General features: G+C 41.7%; 1 protein-coding gene across 1 annotated transcript in view; it reads left to right on the top strand.

Annotated features, from left to right (window-relative positions):
- Positions 1-19,625, top strand: part of CSMD1 (CUB and Sushi multiple domains 1) — a 2,896,277-nt gene that overhangs the window by 1,979,420 nt on the left and 897,232 nt on the right. The window contains exon 18 of the mRNA XM_030195161.1: positions 6,902-7,090. Coding sequence (XP_030051021.1) covers positions 6,902-7,090 — 189 coding nt within the window. The remainder of the gene's footprint in view (positions 1-6,901; positions 7,091-19,625) is intronic.

Raw genomic sequence — 19,625 nt, 5'->3', positions numbered from 1 at the left:
GCGGCAAATTTAGTGGGGCTTCAGAACAATGTTCAGCAAGCTATCCATGCAATTCTGGGAAGACCAAGCATGTCATCCTTAGCATCACGTTTCATCAGCAGCAGTGCATCAAGATGTGCCATGTGTGTGAAGGAATAATATGGAGAGGGTTACAAGAAGTGCAATGCAGAATTTGTAAGAAGCAAGCATGCCTGAACCACTTGGCTAAAGTGATCACCTTCACCATGTGCATAGTGAGTGAAGTATTAGGCCTATACATCAATTAATTTTAACTGTTAGCATTCAACTCTAAACTCTGAAATTCGCTGCCAGAGAATGTGGTAAAGGCGGTTAGCTTAGTGGAGTTTAAAAAAGGTTTGGATGGTTTCCTAAAGGAAAAGTCCATAGACCGTTATTAAATGGACTTGGGGAAAATCCACTATTTCTGGGATAAGCAGTATAAAATGTTTTGTACTTTTTTGGGATCTTGCCAGGTATTTGTGACCTGGATTAGCCACTGTTGGAAACAGGATGCTGGGTTTGATGGACACTTACAAGGGCGGCCTCTAAGACTACAGCAGAAGTCTTGCGAGTCCGCCATTGGAAGTGTTGGCGGCCATTTTGAACAGCGATCTGGCAGCGAGAGAGGGTCAGCGCCAGTGCCAGCAGTGGGCAGGCAGGACCGGGGATCTTTCCTGCCTGCCCCGAAGAATTTGCTACACAACCTGGGTGACTGGAGGGGAGGCAGGGTCGTTGGACATGGGTGACAGGAGGGGGGCAGGGGGTGAGGAGGGTCGCTGAACATGGGTGGCTGCAGGGGGGCAGGGGGAGAGGAGGATTGCTGGACATGGGTGGCTGCAGGGGAGAGGAGGGTCACTGGGTGGCTGCAGGAGGGGCAGGGGGAGAGGAGGGTCACTGGACATGAGTGGCTGCAGGGAGGGCAGGGGAGAGGGAGGGGTGAGCGGGGTCCTGAGACCAGAGAGGTGGGGTGGAAGGGGGTCCTCAGACCATAAAGGGGGGTCCTGAGAGAGGGGGGTGGGGGCACACACTCACTCACTCACTCTCTGTCTTTCACATACACTCTCTGACACACTCTTGGGCTCATTTTCGAAAGAGAAGGACACCCATCTTTTGACATAAATCGGAAGATGGATGTCCTTCTCACAGAAACATCCAAATCGGTATAATTGAAAGCCGATTTTGGTCATCCCCAACTGCACTACGTCGCAGGGATGGCCAAAGTTCAAGGGTGTGTGTCGGAGGCATAGCAAAGGTGGAACTTGGGCGTGCCTAACACTTGGATATCCTTGACCCATAATCAAAAAAAAGAAGGATGTTCCTGTCGAGCACTTGGACGTTTTCACCCGGACCCGTTTTTCTTACGACTAAGGCACAAAAAGTTGCCCAAAATGACCAGATGACCACCAGAGAGAATCGGGGATGACCTCCCATTACTCCCCCAGTGGTTACTAACCCCCTCCCACCCTCAAAAACATCTGTAAAAATATGTTGTGCCAGCCTCAGATGTCATACTCAAGTCCATGACAGCAGTTTGCAGGTCCATGGAGCAGTTTTAGTTGGTGAGTACACTTCAGACAGGCAGACCGAGCACCACCACCCCTACCTTTTACGTTTCTGGAGGAAACAGCAGCCCTCCAAAAACCAACCAGAAACCCACTGTACCCACATCTAGGTGCCCCCTTCACCCATAAGGGCTATGGTAGTGGTGTACAGTTGTGGGTTTGGGGGGAAGTTTGGGGGGCTCAGCACACAAGGTGAGTGAGCTATGTTCCTGGCAGCATTTTATGAAGTCCACTGCAGTGCCCCCTAGGGTGCCAGGTTGGTGTCCTGGCATGTCAGGGGGACCAGTGCACTACAAATGCTGACTCTTCCCACAACCAAATGGCTTGCATTTGGACGTTTCTGAGATGGACATCATTGGTTTCGAAAATCACCGAAAATCAGAAACGTCCATGTCTAGGGACGTCCAAATCTAGGGACAGTGAAATTTAAGGATTTAGACGTCCCTGTCGGTATTTTCAAAACAAAAGATGGATGTCCATCTTGTTTCGAAAATACGGGTTTCCCTGCCCTTGGATTGGGACGTTTTGCAAGGATGTCCAAATCGAAACTTAGACATCCCTTTCGAAAATGTCCCTCCCTGTCTATCACACTCTTTTTCTCTGTCACACACACACACAGTCTCACACACACAGACACTCTGTCTCTCACACAAACACACACACACTATGTCTCTCTCTCTCTCTCTGTCTCTCTCTCTCTCTCTCATTCTCTCTCTGACACACACACACTCCATCTCTCACACACACTCTCTCTCAAATATACACTCTGAGGCATAGGAGCCAACTTTTCAAAATGATTGGGGGTGCTGAATTTTTTTTTAACAGGTGGCGCATTCCCCCGCCCCCTCCCTCCCCCTCGCTGCCCCCCTCCCCCAAGTTCCAGGCCCCCCTCCTCCGAATGCCAGTCCCAACCCCAGCCTGATCTCTTCTCCCACAACAGTCCTCCGCCGGTCCATCCTCGCCTTCCTGCATGCCGCCCAGAATTTTAAAACTCATCTTACCTCGGGGTCCCCGCGGCAGCAGTGAAAGCCGAGCAGGCTCGGTGCTTCAGCCTTTCCTTCTCTCTCAGCTCTGGTCACGCCCTTGCGGAAACAGAAAATGAGAGCGGGACCAGAGCTGAGAGAGAAGGGAAGGCTGAAGCGCCGAGCCTGCTCGCCTTTCACTGCTGCCGCTGGGACCCCGAGGTAAGATGAGTTTTAAAATTCTGGGTGGCACGCAGGAAGGCGAGGACGGACCGGCAGAGAACTGAAGGAGAAGAGGGCAGGCACCGGGCAGGTGGGCTGGCTGGGAAGGGAACTTCCGACTTCCGGCGGGTGCAGAGCTGGTCCTAGGATTTCTGGCACCCTCTTGCAGCCTATTAGTCGGTGCCCCTACCCATCCAGGGGTGGGATCACAGTAGTCACACCCCTTTTACCAGCCATGGCGTCATTGAAAATATTACACCAGTAAAGAAGAAAAATAACTTGTTTCTTTTTTGTTTTCATTATAAATAGTTTCTGTAAGCTTTTACAGCTCCATTATACTCTAAATGACACAAACCAAATTAGCATACGAGAACAGTCTTGCCAACTCTGAAAAACAATGTGTTAGCAAAATCTCAGAATCTAACAAACAGATCCCTATTCAGACACTTGGCCTTGCAGTCACACATGCAGAACAGAGCTAGCCCCTCTTCAAATTCTTCAAAAATTAACCTGAAATCCTAAGAAGTTAGACCCTGCATGCAGCACAATACCAGACAAACAGAAAGAAACACATTGCTATACATTGCAAAATAAGACAGCAGATGTAGCAGATGTAAATTCTCAAAGTGGACATATTACAAACACTAAAATGAAAATAAAATGATTTTTTCTACCTTTGTCTGGTGACTTTGTTTTTCTGATTATGCTGGCCCAGTATCTGATTCTGCTGCTATCTCTCCTCTTAACTCCGTTTCCATGGCTTCATTTCCATTTATTTCTTTACTTTCCTCCTTTCTTCTTCATTTCTTGCTCTATATCCATAAGTAAAAGCTGGGTCCTCCTCTCTCCCTTGTCCTCCATCCATCCATCCATATCCAGCAATTCTCCTCTCTCCCCTGCCCTCCTCTCCACATCAAGCAATTTCTCCTCTCTCCCTGGGCCCTGTCCTCCCATCCATGTCCATCTGTGCTCCTCTGTCCCCTGCCCACCTCCATCCAGCCATATCAAGCAATTTCTACTCTCTCCCTGGGCCCTGTCCTCCAATCCATGTCCATCCATGCTCCTCTGTCCCCTGCCCACCTCCATCCAGCCATATCAAGTGTCCCGCCTTCTTCTGACATCATTTCCGCGAGGGCGGGACACTGACAGGGAACGAACGAGCAAAGCGAAGGGAAGACTAGTGGGCAGCACTTTCACTGACGCTGCGTAGGTGGTACGGTGCTGCGACGTCGGAGGGGTAAGCGGCGCCCCCCGCCCCTGCCTGGGCGGGTGAAAACATTGGGGGTGCTCGAGCACCCACAGTACCCATGGAGTCAGCGCCTATGCTGAGGAAAACCTTGCAAGCACCAGTTTCATTTCTGACAGCTCAAGGTATTTACTGCAACATCTCCAGTCTCTGAGCTCCAACTGACTAGTCATCAGAGGGAGATACCTAGAAGCTACTGCAGAGATTTGTGTATTTTTAAAGGAACCTAGGCATTTTTATTAACCTCTGTGTGCAAATAAATTGTAAAAAGGATTACATATGGGAAGAAATATTTACTTATCTTTCTCCTGTGCCCTACTTCCTTTGAGCTGCATTTCATGACTCCTTATTGCAGAACTTTCTTTTCTTTAACATTGCTTGCATCTTGTGCGTTGTTAATAGCTTTTGGGGATTTGACAGTCTCTCTCTCAGAAGCACAGTTTCCTGTCCTTGAGAGTATACAGTTTCAGGTTCTTAAACATCATTTCAAAGAGCTTATGGTACAGACTTTGTACCACTTTGACTATTTTCATCTGCATTTTGAAACCCCTGAGGTTATATGGATGATTTAAATGATCTATGTCAGCTTTCCAACAGCTGCTGGTTCTGCTAGTTTACAGTTTTAAGGATTAGGTTAATAAATCCTATTTATAATTTCTGAAGGAAAATGTATTGTGGTTTACTATTTAAAGTATTCCCAACAAGCCTAAGCCTTGTTAGGATTTCTGTTTGTAATGTTTTAATTGACAGTCCAGTAGTACCATGAAGAAGTCTCTTATATTATGTATTTAGGCATGTCAAAACATTTACTGCAAATTCAATCCAAAGCACAATCAAATCTTCAATGAGGAGGAGGTAGAAAATATCACAGCATAGCAAGAAACCTTACTCCACAAAAAAATAGAACTAAATTTACAAATTGCATTATAATATTATGGGATCTGTCAAATCTCATAATTCAACCCTCAGGCAGTAACTTAGCCAGTTAGCAATAGGGAGAATATGTAATTATCATTGATCCAGCTGTATAAATGTCCAAACTTTTATCAAAATATCAAATCAGTTATCTTTATTTATATTTTCTCTTTTTTCTTGTTTATTTCTACAATTAACAGTGTAGTTTTTTTTAATATGAAGGATTCAAGGCAGGAGACACATTACACTGACATGAATTCACGTTTCGCCATAAGGCTGTCTCAAAGTCTGTCTCTTTTTTTTTAAGTTCCAGCTCATTCTAGCTTTCCCTGGCATTTAAGGAAATACCAAGATAGGGAGAAAAAAAAATTTCAGAAAGGAACTGTCTCCCCTCAGTCTTCCCTAAAACAAATATATGCCTTGAATGATGTTTTGGAATTGAACAGACGAGGAAGGAAAATATAATAGAGAGGAAATTTAACAGGAAGTTAGGCTAAATATTTTGCTCTACGGCAACATCTTGCATTGTAGAGTACCCATGCAAAGGTGTTAATCAAGGATAAAATATACTTAAAAGTATAATGATATAAAAAAATGTTTGGACTCCACTTCAGTCTTCAGAAACTTTGATTTAAAGGTGTATCAAAAAACATGTCCTTAAAGCAATGTTAGAAGAATAAGAGAAGAAACAACAGTAAGTATTTTTCTCTTGGATTATTTAATATGACACGTGATTCTGATATTTAATAGTTTGTTGAATGAAATTATTAACCTGTAGATGATTATTTGGTCACCAACTGGACATACTAGCACATAGATTCTCAAATCTAGATAATGTCTTTATCTCAAATTTGAAGTGATTGCCCAAACCATTGTCTGACCATAGTAAACTTACTTTCACAATCAATTGGAAAGAGGTTTCTAACACCACTAAAGTGGTTATGAAGGTATCCACCATGAAACCAAGGGGCGAAATCAACATAATAGACTTTTGCCTTTCGACCATCTAATTCCCATATCTCACTCACCAGACTTTATTCAAATTTGGGATGATATTTGTAGTTTTAGTTCTCTGGTCCATTTCCTTAAATTAAAATTTAAAATGTAAATAGTGTGAGTTATTAGAGTACATCCTTCACAGTGTCTTGCTAAATTCAACCATAAAGGTAGGTTTTTATTGAAGGTTCTTAGCAAATGAAGGCCGTCATTTTGGTGTTGTATAGGTAGTATATATGTATTTTAATACAAATAAAAATCAGAAAGTGCAGTACGTGTTCTATATTGGTTTTGTCATTTTCTCTATTTAGACTTACTGAAATAAATTATGTGTAGGGGGAATAAACAGAAAACTAATGCAGCCTGAAAACATAATAAAATTACATGTTTGTTTTGTAAAATATCACTTTAAAATTAGTACCCCAGTTTATTTGGGGGAGATAAATATGGGAAGGGGAGGTCTGCATTTAGCTCATACCCTTTTCAGTAGTAGCCAAATGTGAGTTACTTTCTGGTACAGTAGGAAAGGCAATAAAATGTGATTTAAGACAGCATACATTGGAAGGAAAATAAAATTCATGTGAAGAGAGAATAGGAAAAATAAGAGAGAATGTTCAAACCAAATGAGTATATTAAGTCTGCACCCATCATTCAGAACAGAGAGAAAAAGAGAATGCTCTGCCACTAATGATGAAAGATAACTGGGGGCACAGCTATGAAATTGCAGCTTTTCAACAAGCAGAGGGAGTACAATGAAGGTCAAGGATGACACCTGCAAGTAATCAGGGAACTTTAGGAACTCAAGCCTTTGAAAACCTTAATATATGTCTTGCTGACAGAATTATACAGTAAAATATTTTTTCCTGCACTACACATTGAAAATAATAAAATCACTGGATCTTTTCACAGGGATTGAAAACTCAGCATTCTATTTTTCAACGTGTCTTTTTCTTCTTTTATTTCACTCAGTGTTTTTAATATTAATTTGTGCATTTCAGGTGTTACACTGGAATCAGATTCCTGCCTTGATCCAGGAATTCCTGTGAATGGTCATCGCCATGGCAATAATTTTGGCATCAGAGCCACAGTTACCTTCAGCTGTGATCCTGGCTACATACTGAGCGATGAGGAACCGTTAGTATGTGAGAGCAGTCACCAGTGGAATCACGCGTTGCCTAGTTGCGATGGTAGGTGCAATACTCCAAACTGCATTATTATGCAACTTTATATAACCATTGGAAAGAGGTACTCAAGGACATAAACCACTCAGGCTTATTCCCCATTCTGTATCATTGGTCCAAAATGTTAAACTGTGTTAATATTTTATAGTTAGGACTAAATTCAATATATTTTGCCTGAAAAATCAGCATCAACAAATACCCACTTAAATGGTATTCTGTAAACCTAAAGTTTGATGCTTAATCAGAAAGGTTGTACGTAAATTTAGGTGCAGCCATTTGCACCAGTGAAAATTTAGTGCAAATGCCCTTTTTGAGATGGTGTTTAGTTGCCACTTGATCTCACTCTTCCTAAGTTGGAAACGATTTGGACACCTCTTTTAACTCATTGCTCTTCTTGATTCCCATTGCATTTTGTGTTCCTGCTGGGTGGTTTATTGCCTTGTCTCCTAGTCTTTTTCACTATGCCAGTTGAAGGCAGGGGGTAGGCTTGGGGGGGAGGGGTGGGGAGTGGTTGAGGGGTTTCTTGAGGACTTGTTCTGTTTATATGTTAAACTCTTAAAACTAAGAAGTGTTTCATGGAACATTGTTTTTGCTGTTGCTGATTTCTTGCTAGATAATCCATGAGTTTAGTTTTGTCTCTTCTTTATCTGCTGTAGGTTTGCAGGTTTCGTGAGTACTCTATGGATATGTTGTAATTCTGAACAATTGGCTTTGTGTTTGTATTTTGAAATCTAATATAATTTCTACAAATTAAAAAAAAAATGAATATTATAGGAAACAATAATAATAAAAAGTAGTACCAGCGAGCTTTTCCATGCTACAAATCATTGCAATCTGCCCCTAGATAGGGCATCAAGGTTGATTGTCCTGTGGCCCATCAACTGGGAGAAAACATTTAGTGAATAGAGCCCTAATTGAACATGGTGAAGTAATTAGCTTCTTTAGAGTGGAGGTTTGGCCTAATGGGTAGAGCAACAGGTTGGAATCAGAAGTCCCAATTTCAAATCTCATAGCAGCTCTTTGTGACCCTGGGAAGTCACTCAACCCTCCACTTAGGCCCTGCCATGGAAGCTATCACATTTGTGGTAGCCAAAATAAGCCATCCATAGCTTGCTGCTTGTGCACAGTGAAGAGAGAAAAATAGGCCCTTTAGTGAATCTGTTCAGATTTATGTATATGGTATTGAATTTGATATATATTGCCTAATTTCATGAAGTGGCTGAACTATAACATGCTGTGGATTTATTCCGTTTTCTCAAATGTTTTCTTCACTGAATTTGATCAACGTCCTTATAAGAACATAAGTATTGCCATTCTTAGACAGTCTGAAGGTCCATCAAGCCCAGCATCCTGTTTCTAACAGTGGTCAATCCAGGTTACAAGTTTCTGGCAAGATCCCAAAACAGTACAATACATTTTATGCTGTGTATCTTGGAAATAAGCAGTGTTTTTTCCCCAAGTCCATTTTAATAATAGCTTATGGATTTTCTTTTAGGAAGTTATCCAAACCTTTTTTAAACCCTAATAGGCTAGCTGCTTTTACTACATTCTCTGGCAATTAATTTTGTATTTATAGTTCTAAGTCCTACATTTAGGTGATGTGCAGAGGCATTTTCAATAGAACGTCTAAATCAGAATTTGGAGGTTTTACAAAAACGTCCAAATTCTGAACAGGAAAGAAGATCATTTTTGAAAAAGATAGATCTCTAGCTTTTGGTTTCGAAAATACTATGGACATCTTGTGATTTGGACGGTATTTGTGGTCCATTTTCAAACAAAAAAACGTCCAAATGCAAAACATCCAAAACAGAAGAGGAGTGGCTTAATGGTTAGTGCAGCAGCTTTTGATCCTGGCAACATGGGTTCAATTCCTGCTGCTCCTTGTGACTTTGGGCAAGTCAAATGCACAAGGGGAATTTTTGGATATGACATCTAAGTCTAAATTTGGATGTTTTTTGTAAAATGTCTAAAATCAGAACAAGAAAGGTCATTAAAAAAAAAAAAGTTCTCGTTTCCTTTTGAAAATGCTGTTTGGAAAAACATTTTGTGATTTGGATGTTTTATTGCTTGGTCCATTTTCAAAAAAAGTGACATAAGTCTGCATTTGGACGTTTATCTCACAAAAGCATCCCAATCAGTATTTTCAAAACCTCTTTTTAGACTTTTTTCTCTGAAGTCCGTCAGAAAGATGTCTAAATCTCAAGGGGTTGTGCCAGGGGTATGTTCAAGGTAGGACTTGGGTGTTCCTAAGACTTAGATGTCTTTCAGCCATAATGGAACAAATCAAAAATGCCCAGAACTAAAAGTTAGATGGTTTGAGCTAGACCTGTTTTCATAATGAATAGCTGCAGTGGGAATTGAACCCTTTACCCTGTGATCAAAGTTCATTGTACTAGCCACTAGGCTATTCCTCCACTCCACACAAAAAGATGCCCTTATTCCTCCAGTGGTCACTAACCCCCTCCCACCCACCCCAAAAAAATGTGATTAAAATATTACTTGCGAGACTCTGATGTTATACTCAGGTCCATTAGAATAGCATGCAGGTCCCCGGAGTAGTCTAGTAGTGGTGAAGTGCACTGCAGACAGGTGGACCCAGGCTTCTACCTCCCCCTACCTGTTACACTTGTGGAGGAAACTGTGAGTCCTCCAAAACCTGCCAGAAACCCACTGTACTCACATATTGGTACTCCCTTCATCTGTAAGGGCAAAGGTAGTGGTGTACAGTTAGGGTTAGTGGGTTTTGGGGAGCTCAGCAGACAAGATAAGGGAGCAATGGTGAGATGTGTACCTGGGACATTTTATGAAGTCCACTGCAGTGCCCCCAAGGATGCCCTATTGCTTTCCTGGGATGTCACTTTTCCACTTTTCTATTCTTTTTATAACATCTGAGCCTTGTGTCTATTGTTTATCAGTAGAATTGGGCTTTGAATTCAGATCTATAGATAAAAAGGAATATTCATTTATATATATTGAAATAGCTTGGGCAAGATTCATGAAGTACTGAGGAAAATATTATTCCACCAATATTTAGGCACCTATTTTATAAAGGAATATAGGCACCTACAGTCCTTTATAGAATATGAGTGCAACAGGTGAAATACATATCTATAAGTTAGGATCAAATCAATTACTCCAGCCATAGAGCTAGTGTAAGTGCTTGTGTGTAAATGTTGGGCATACATGGTATGAGCAGGCAGGTGAGTCACGGAAGTCACGAGGAAAGGGGGTGCAGAGAGTAGGGGAACCCCAGCAGGGCAGATTTCATACTCACCACTCCGACATTCAGAAAGCCGGACTATCGGAGGCTGAAAGGCTAGCAGGGTTAAGGAAGAAGGGGAGGAACTACCATTCCCAGAATCCCTCTCTTCCCCACCCGGCTGTGCAGGAGTTAGGGGAGGAGATAGAAGATTGGGAAATGGTTTCTGAGGAAGGTAATGAGGGCCAGCTGGAGAGGTTGGGGGCGGAGGAAGCCGGGGATGAGGTTAAAATGGAGGTTGCTGAAGGACTAGGGGAGGAGCTGATGGAGATTGGGGCTTTGGCCCAAATGAGGAAAGGTATTGTGAGGGAGTGGCTGGTAGCTCCTTGGAGACAGTGGTGGAAGACCGGAGGAGAGAGGCTGAGGCACTGGGGGAGGTCTCTCCTAAAGAGGGGACAGGTGCTGGCCTCAGGGAGAAACAGGAGCTGAGTACAATAATTCAAACCCCAGCATGAACAAGGTGGGAGAAGTGCTGTTTATCTGTGCTGATAGATGAAGCAGGAAAAGCTGTTTAAACTGGGGCGAAACAAGACAGAGCTGCTGGGTTTCCTTTCTGGATATGCTCTGTTCCCAAGAGAAGTAATTTTGGTTAAAAGGAGTGAAGTTATATGGACTGTTTAAACCCTGAATGAGACTTTGGCAGCAAACCTTAACAACCTGGGAGTAAGGTGTTTTCCTTTTGTGTCTATGCAAAATGGAAGCAAGAAAATAAAGTTTTTTTTTTCTATAAACGTTTTGCCTTGATTGAGCCTCTGTGGAAACAATAGAGAGAGGAGGAAGTCCTGCAAGCTCTCAAGGGGTCTGGCGCTGAGTTCCCAGAACAGGCCAAGGTGGTGTGGAGCGAGGCAACAGTCGGGTGAAGAAGGAAGCTAAGCAGGGTTGAGCCTGGCTGGGCTCTGGAAGGGAGACCCAGCTACAATGGACAACTTATAGTATTATATAAGTTATGCACATATGTGAGAGTCCTACCTCATATATCAAATAAGCACTGTATATACACGTATATACAGAATAGCTCATTAGTAGATTTCTGCACCTCAGCTCTTCCTCTCTCTGACCATCACCTGATCACCTTCACACTTCATCACCCTCCCCTGCAGTCCTGCCCAACCACTAACCACTACTTCCAGGAATCTCCAGGCTGTCAACCCTCCCATCTTATCCTCTAGTATCTCTAATCTCCTCCATCATGTCCTCTGAGTCTGTCGACAAGGCTGTCTCCACTTACAATGCCACTCTCTCCTCTGCTCTGGACACCCTTGCACTGTCCATCTCCCGTCCCACAAGGCGTACTAATCCCCAGCCCTGGCTAATCCCTTGCACCAGATACCTTCACTCCTGCGTCCGATCGGCTGAACGCCTCTGGAGGAAATATCGCACCCATACTGATTTCATCCATTACAAATTCATGCTATCCTCCTTCCAGTCCTCCCTATTCCTCACCAAACAGGACTATTACACCCAATTGACTAATTCCCTCAGCTCTAGCCCTCGTCGTCTCTTCGCCACCCTTAACTCCCTCCTCAAAGTGCCCTCTGCTCCCACCCCCCCCCCCTCACTCTCTCCTCAATCACTGGCTGACTACTTCCGCGACAAGGTGCAGAAGATCAACCTCGAATTTACCACCAAACCATCTCCTCCTCTTCACCCTATAACCCACTCCCTCAGCCAACCAACCCAGGCCTCCTTCTCCTCTTTTCCTGATATCACCGAAGAGGAAACCGCCCATCTTCTTTCCTCCTCGAAATGCACCACCTGTTCCTCTGAGCCCATCCCCACCAACTTACTTAACACCATCTCTCCTACTGTCACCCCCCTATCTGTCATATCCTTAACCTCTCTCTTTCCACTGCAACTGTCCCGGACACCTTCAAGCATGCTGTAGTCACACCACTCCTCAAAAAACCATCACTTCACCCTACCTGTCCCTCCAACTACCGCCCAATTTCCCTCCTACCCTTCCTCTCCAAGATACTTGAATGCGCCGTTCACAGCCGTTGCCTTGATTTTCTCTCCTCTCATGCCATCCTCAATCTGCTTCAATCCGGCTTTCACCCCCTACACTCGACAGAAACGGCACTATCTAAAGTCTGCAATGACCTGTTCCTTGCCAAATCCAAAGGTCACTACTCCATCCTCATCCTCCTCGACCTATCCGCCGCTTTTGACACTGTCAATCACAATTTACTTCTTGCCACACTGTCCTCATTTGGGTTCCAGGGCTCTGTCCTCTCCTGCTTCTCCTCTTATCTTTCCCACCGTACTTTCAGAGTACACTCTCATGGTTCTTCCTTCACCCCCATCCCGCTCTCTGTTGGAGTTTCTCAGGGATCTGTCCTTGGGCACCTTCTTTTTTCAATCTACACCTCTTCCCTGGGCTCCCTGATCTCATCTCATGGTTTCCAATATCATCTTTATGCTGACGACACCCAGCTTTATCTCTCCACACCAGACATCACTGACGAAACCCAGGCCAAATTATCGGCTTGCTTATCCGACATTGCTGCCTGGATGTTCAACCGCCACCTGAAACTGAACATGGCCAAGACCGAGTTTATTGTCTTCCCACCCAAACCCACTTCCCCTCTCCCTCCACTCTCTATCTCAGTTGATAACACCCTCATCTTCCCCGTCTCAGCTGCCCGCAACCTTGGAGTCATCTTTGACTCCTCCCTCTCCTTCTCTGCGCATATCTAACAGATAGCCAAGACCTGTTGCTTCTTCCTCTATAACATTAGCAAAATTCGCCCTTTCCTCTCTGAGCACACCACCCGAACTCTTGTCCACTCTCTCATTACCTTTCGCCTTGACTACTGCAACCTACTTCTCACTGGCCTCCCACTTAGCCATCTATCCCCCCTTCAGTCCATTCAGAACTCGGCTGCACATCTTATCTTCCGCCTGGACTGATATACTCATATCACCCCTCTCCTCAAGTCACTTCACTGGCTTCCGATCAGGTACCACATACAGTTCAAGCTTCTCCTACTAACCTACAAATGCACTCGATCTGCAGCCCCTCCTTACCTCTCTACCCTCATCTCCCCTTACATTCCTACCCGTAACCTCCGCTCTCAAGACAAATCCCTCCTCTCAGTACCCTTCTCCACCACCGCCAACTCCAGGCTCCTCTCTTTCTGCCTCGCCTCACCCCATGCTTGGAATAAACTCCCTGAGCCCATACGTCAGGCTCCCTCCCTGCCCATCTTCAAATCCTTTCTCGAAGCCCACCTCTTCAATGTCGCCTTCGGCACCTAACCACTACACCTCTATTCAGGAAATCTTGACTGCCCCAACTTGACATTTCGTCCTTTAGATTGTAAGCTCCATTGAGCAGGGACTGTCCTTCTTTGTTAAACTGTACAGCGCTGCGTAACCCTAGTAGCACTCTAGAAATGTTAAGTAGTAGTAGATTGTACATATACACACACGCATCTCATAATTCTAATTATTTACACATGTATTTGACATGCAAATGTTAATGCACACTTTATAAAATTACCATCGCTTACACAGCTGTAGATTGTAAAGTTATTATAGATTGCTCAAACTTAGCACTATACCACTTCCAGCCTCTGATCATGCTCTGCAATCGTGACAGAACTCTCTTGAGACAAATTACATCCAATTCAGGTGAATAGTCCCCTTAAATGAATGTTCATTCCTCTCAACAACCTGCCAAATATCTTGCAATGAAACCATTTTATCTGGTAGTACAGTACCTTCCTGGATTGACTCAGAAGCAATTTGAACTGCCATGGCCAAGGAGGCTTTTATAAAGCCCACCCATTGCATATAAAATCCTTGGAAAATGAAGACACAGGAGAAACATCCAACCCCTCTGTAGGTGATCCATTCCTGATAGGCAATCTACAGCTGGGTCAGTGATTAAGGATAGTTTCTCAATCCACTCATACCTGGAAGCTTTGGAAAATGTAAGGATACTTAACTTTCCAGTGACCCATGATCTGGCTCCATCAGAGCTATTTAAAAATGTATTTGAAGAATGTTCTTCAATACTCTCAAATGGATCCTTTATCCATTGAGAGTATTTATTATGTTCTGAGAAGCTCATCCCAGATTGGGGAGAAGGATGGATTGGATTAGATTGTCTCTACTCCTGTAGATAGCCTTGATATTTTTCAATTTTTGGCATCATCTCAGGACTTGATATCTAAAAGAGCTGCACTGTTGGTTAAATTTTCCTCCGAGACTGAAAAAAAAAACACTATTCTTAAACTATATTTCACTAAGAACCTGCTTTTCTATAGTCAGCAGATATATATATGTTCTCAGATGTGGCTAGGCAAACTCAAGTTCATAAATTACCATCTAAGTCCATTTTATGAGCTAAAAAATCACAACACAAAAAAGGAAATACAGAGCTAGATCATATCCTGTGCACAGTGGTTAAAATGAAAACTCATTACAGCTCATATGGCCCTTATCAGGGCTATAAAATTCCAGGTAATTTGCTTTCAGTTAGTGGTTCATATTCAACATACCTCAGGATATTAACATTCTTGCCAAGATCTAATCAGATTAGCTTTCATTGAAGTATTAAAATTATCATAATTAATAAGACATTAGTGTCTTACAATCAATATACCTCCTCAATGAAAATAAATGCTCATTAGCAGAGTTTCTGAATTCACAAGTGAACTTAAGAGTTAATCTATATTTATCATAATGAATGCCAGACATATCCTTGTCCTCTACCTTTTTAGCTGTATTCCCACTTTATTCAGAGAGTATGAGCAGATTTGTAAACAAACATACCTTTCTGAATGTACTGATGGAAAAGGTAGTATATGGCAAGTAAGTGATAGGAACTATTTGTCCAATGGATTTCTTGTTGGGAAGTAATAATGAAGACTTAAAATACAAAAAAATAAAAACACAGGATAGGAATCTTTGACAATGGATGATTAAACAGACTCAAATCTGCAGCTCATGAAAGGAAGCTTGAACATCATCAGCATATTAAAAACAGAGATGTTAGGTCTAATAATCTTTCTGTTTAAATATAAACAATCCTTCCTGGAAGGATTATTAATACTAAGCATGTTTCTAGTTCATTACATTTTATAGTATTGTTTTGCTGGATTGCAAGCTTTTAGATGTAATTGAACTCCTTCCGTCAGTTTCTATTCATGCCAAACATAAATCCAATATATTGTAACAGATATACTAAGTATTAGATTTTCAACATTAAATATTTTTTTTATTTTATTGGATAATGAAAATCTGATCTCAGGGCTTTCTGATTAGAAAAGTGAACTATTCATCAGTATGCATTTGCTCGACAACTGAAGCTTTGAACAAACTAAAGGGTGGGAGGGGGGAATGGGAAAACAAAATTCTAAAATCCAGTTCATTTTCTTTCAATAGCAAGTCTTTTTTTTCCCCTAACATATGCACAGTTTTACAAATGGATTCACTTGGTAAGATTTGAATGTGTTTCTTGCTTTTAGTAACTTATCAGGCAAATGCTTGCTAGTAGATCATGTGCCATTATTTTCCTCTGAACTGTTCATGAATTACCATGATGAAAGATGTTCAAGTACCTCCAGTGGTTTTTAGACGATACAATGAGATTAAAGATATTCCTTGATCTCCTTCTGCAGATAACCAGATAGTCATTAAGAGAAAAAAGTGCTTCAATTTTGTAACATCAGACAAAAAGAAATGTTGTATATTTTGCTGATATTATTTTGTATCTAAAAATACTTAGCAATCCCTATTTAACCAAACATTCTACATTATTCTATTTTATTGACTCAAAAGCTGTGTCACTTTTATCCAAACATAATATGGTTGTTAAAGTTATGGATGACAGCTGGATGGCACTGTGGATCTATTATCTTTTGGTATTAACTTACTGTGTATCTGTACATAAAAACTGTATATTTGATTATAATTGAGATAATCAGAATATGTTTAAAAAAAAATATGTCTCAGCTATACCATAACACGTTAAGGTCAATATTCAATATGGTTTAAGAGGGAAGGAGAGGCTTCTGCCCACTTAAACCAAGTTGAATGACCTGGATGCCAATATTCAGTGGCACTTAATTGGGCAGTGTCACTAAAAATCAGGTCAGACCACCCCAGCACAAGCCAAGGTGGTCTGGGAGCAAAGTGAGGGTGGTCCCAGAAGTTATACAGGAACTGCCAATACTCAGTGCTGGTGACTGCATATCTATCCAGGCAAATTAGACCATGTAAATAAATGTCCTAACTTAGCCTGGTTAGATATGCTGATATGGCCCTGAATATTAGCCGTACCTACATAACTTCCACCTATTGCTGAATATGTATGAATATGTTAAACAGCACAGGCCCCAGTACAGACCATTAGAGAGCTCCCCTACTGACCATTTAATTCTTTAAGGAGACTGTCATGAGGAGCTTTGCCAAACACCTTCTGATAATTCAAATACACTATGGTGGTTATTTTAGAAGCTCTATTCTTGTTTTGGATGCCTGAAAACTGGCATTTAAACATCTATATTGCACGGATGTCCTAATCACAATTTTACAAAGGCAGTAAATGAAGTATGTCCATATGGTAAGGTAGTGTGGTCTATGCGCATTTTAGGCAGTACTAGGGAGGGCCCAAAATATGGACATCTAACTCCAATTGCAGAAAGGGTAAAGGGATGGGATTTGATACACTGTCTTTCTGTGGTTACAATCAAAGTAGTTTACATATTAGGGAAGGGACAGCCAAGTCTAAAAAGTTGGACATTGTTATTTAGAACTGGTATTTGTCACATCCAGGTTACAGAAAGGTGCTCTGAATGAGCAACTGTCCACTGGAGGGATTAAGGCACAATACCTTCTTAATCCCACAGTGGATGCTGCCCTGCCCTATCCCTCTCCCGACAGAACAGATCTATACGCATGTATCCAGGGCATACGGACACTTATTTCTTATTCTTTATGTCAACATGCACACAAAGTGGAGATTGGCTACATATTAATAACTGACCATGCTATGCTCTTGGTGGATTTAGATTGGGGACAGACTTCTGGAGTGCAACCTGCTTGGCAACATTTTCATTTCCTTTTTGAGTTAAACATTTACTAGCACACCATTGCTCTTATCCCATAACTCTTTAATTTTCTCAGGAGTCTCTCATGAAGAACTTTATCAAAAACGTTCTGAAAATCTAGATACACTACATCAATGGGCTCACCTTTATCCACATGTTTATTCATGCCTTCAAAGAAATGAAGCAAATTGGTGAGGCAATACTTCCTTTGGCTGAAACCATGCTGACTCTGTCCCATTAAACCATGTTTGTCTATGTGTTCCATAATTTTATTTTTTATAAAGTTTCCACTATTTTGCCAGGCACTGACGTCAAGCTTACTGGTCTGTAATTTCCAGGATCACCCCTGAAACGCTTTTTAAAAATCAGCATCACATTGGCCACCCTCCAGTCTTCAGGAAATATGAATGATTTTTATGATGGGTTACATATTACTAACAGCAGATCAGCAATTTCATGGTTGAGTTCTTTGAATACCCTTGGATGTATGTCACCCGGTCCAGGTGATTTACTACTCTTTAATTTGTCAATTTGGTTTATATGCTGGGCAGTCTTAAAAAGAGGGTTCCACCAAAAAGGAAGGCATTTAGTTGTAGTAATGCTATTTTGAGAAAGTTATTCAATACCATCAGGCATACATCATGGATATCAAGATAGAATTAGTCTTCAGTTGGGAAAGCAAATATATCCCCAGCATATAAGGCATTCGCACAGGAAAAACACATTCATTCTAAAAGATACTTCCCCATATGTTTAGCTAAAGTACTTTCCCAAGCTTCAAAACAACTTGTGGAGTACAAAAATCCTTTTGACATGGAAAACATTTGTGCCTGAAAAATGCTGAAGTTTAGTCATGCCTTTAGATATTTTTACATCAAAACTTTTCCACAGTCAGTGTGATAGTTGAAGAGCACTCCTTTCTTTGAAAGCTAAGTTATTAGACTTTTTTCCTTTTGTCGTGTTTAAGCTTGTTGATCCAGAAATTGCATACAAGTGGAGTTTTAAATAATCCTTTTGAAATGGGTTTTATGCCTATGATGAGGTTTACCCTCATTAAAATCCTTTTCACTCTATAAGCTTTTTCCAATGGATGGAGGTGAAGGCACTGAGGCTTTTTTCCTTTCAAGATTTTTTGTACTCCACGAGTTATTTTGATCCTTGGGAAAGTACTTTAGCTAACATATGGGAGAGTATCTTTGAGAATTAATCTGACGCTTCCATCCTTTTATTTTTATTTGAACATTCACATAGGCAAAGCCATAGCCATCTCAAGCTGAACCATGCAGGCAAGAATGTCCAAGGTGTTATGCAACCAGATAACCCTCTATCTAAGGATAAATGCAGAAAGATATTTTTTTTTAATTAGGAAATTTGACACCACCTCTATCTCTTTCCAACTGAAGTGTAAACAGTGCAATACATGGTATTTTACCACTGCAGAGGAACCTAGAGAGTTCTTTATCAACCTTTATATAAAACTGAGAAGAAAAATAAATCAGGATTATCGACATAGGCCCCCAAATTCTATATAGTGCAAGCTAAGTTGCATGTGCAAATCTGGTCATATTCTGATTTGTGTGTTCAACTTAATGGACTTAATAAGCCAGTCAGTGCTGAAAATTACTTATTAACAAGCAATTCTTTTCATTAAGTGGCCTAGTAGTTAGGGTGGTGGACTTTGGTCCTGGGGAACTGAGGAACTGAGTTTGATTCCCACTTCAGGCACAGGCAGCAACTTGTGACTCTGAGCAAGTCACTTAACCCTCCATTGCCCCATGTAAGCTGCATTGAGCCTGCCATGAGTGAGAAAGCGCGGGGTACAAATGTAACAACAACAACAAAATTTATGCACACAACTTTCTAAGCATATTCTATAAAGTGATGTGCATAAATTGTAAGATACACATCTGAAAAGGCGACATGACAATGGGAGGGTCATGAGCAGGCCATGGGCATTCCTAGAATTTACATGCAGTGTTATAGAATATGTCTATTCCACGCATAACTTAGGCATTGGCATTTACACCAGGTTTTAGTTGGCGTAAATGGCCACCTCTAAATATAGTTGCAGGAAATGGCACTTGGCTTAATCTACAAACTGTGCTTAAATTTAGGCGTATTCTATAAATCACAACTAACTTTAGGTGTAGTTTATAGAATATGCCTAGCTGTATTTTTTTCAGCGCTGAATTTTAGGCATCATAAATAGAATCTAGCCTATGAT

The sequence above is a fragment of the Microcaecilia unicolor genome, chromosome 3, assembly GCF_901765095.1.
Source record: "Microcaecilia unicolor chromosome 3, aMicUni1.1, whole genome shotgun sequence".
NCBI classification, from domain to species: domain Eukaryota; kingdom Metazoa; phylum Chordata; class Amphibia; order Gymnophiona; family Siphonopidae; genus Microcaecilia; species Microcaecilia unicolor.
The sequence above is the reverse complement of the archived record's forward strand: the minus strand, read 5'-3'. Positions and strand labels throughout refer to the sequence as shown.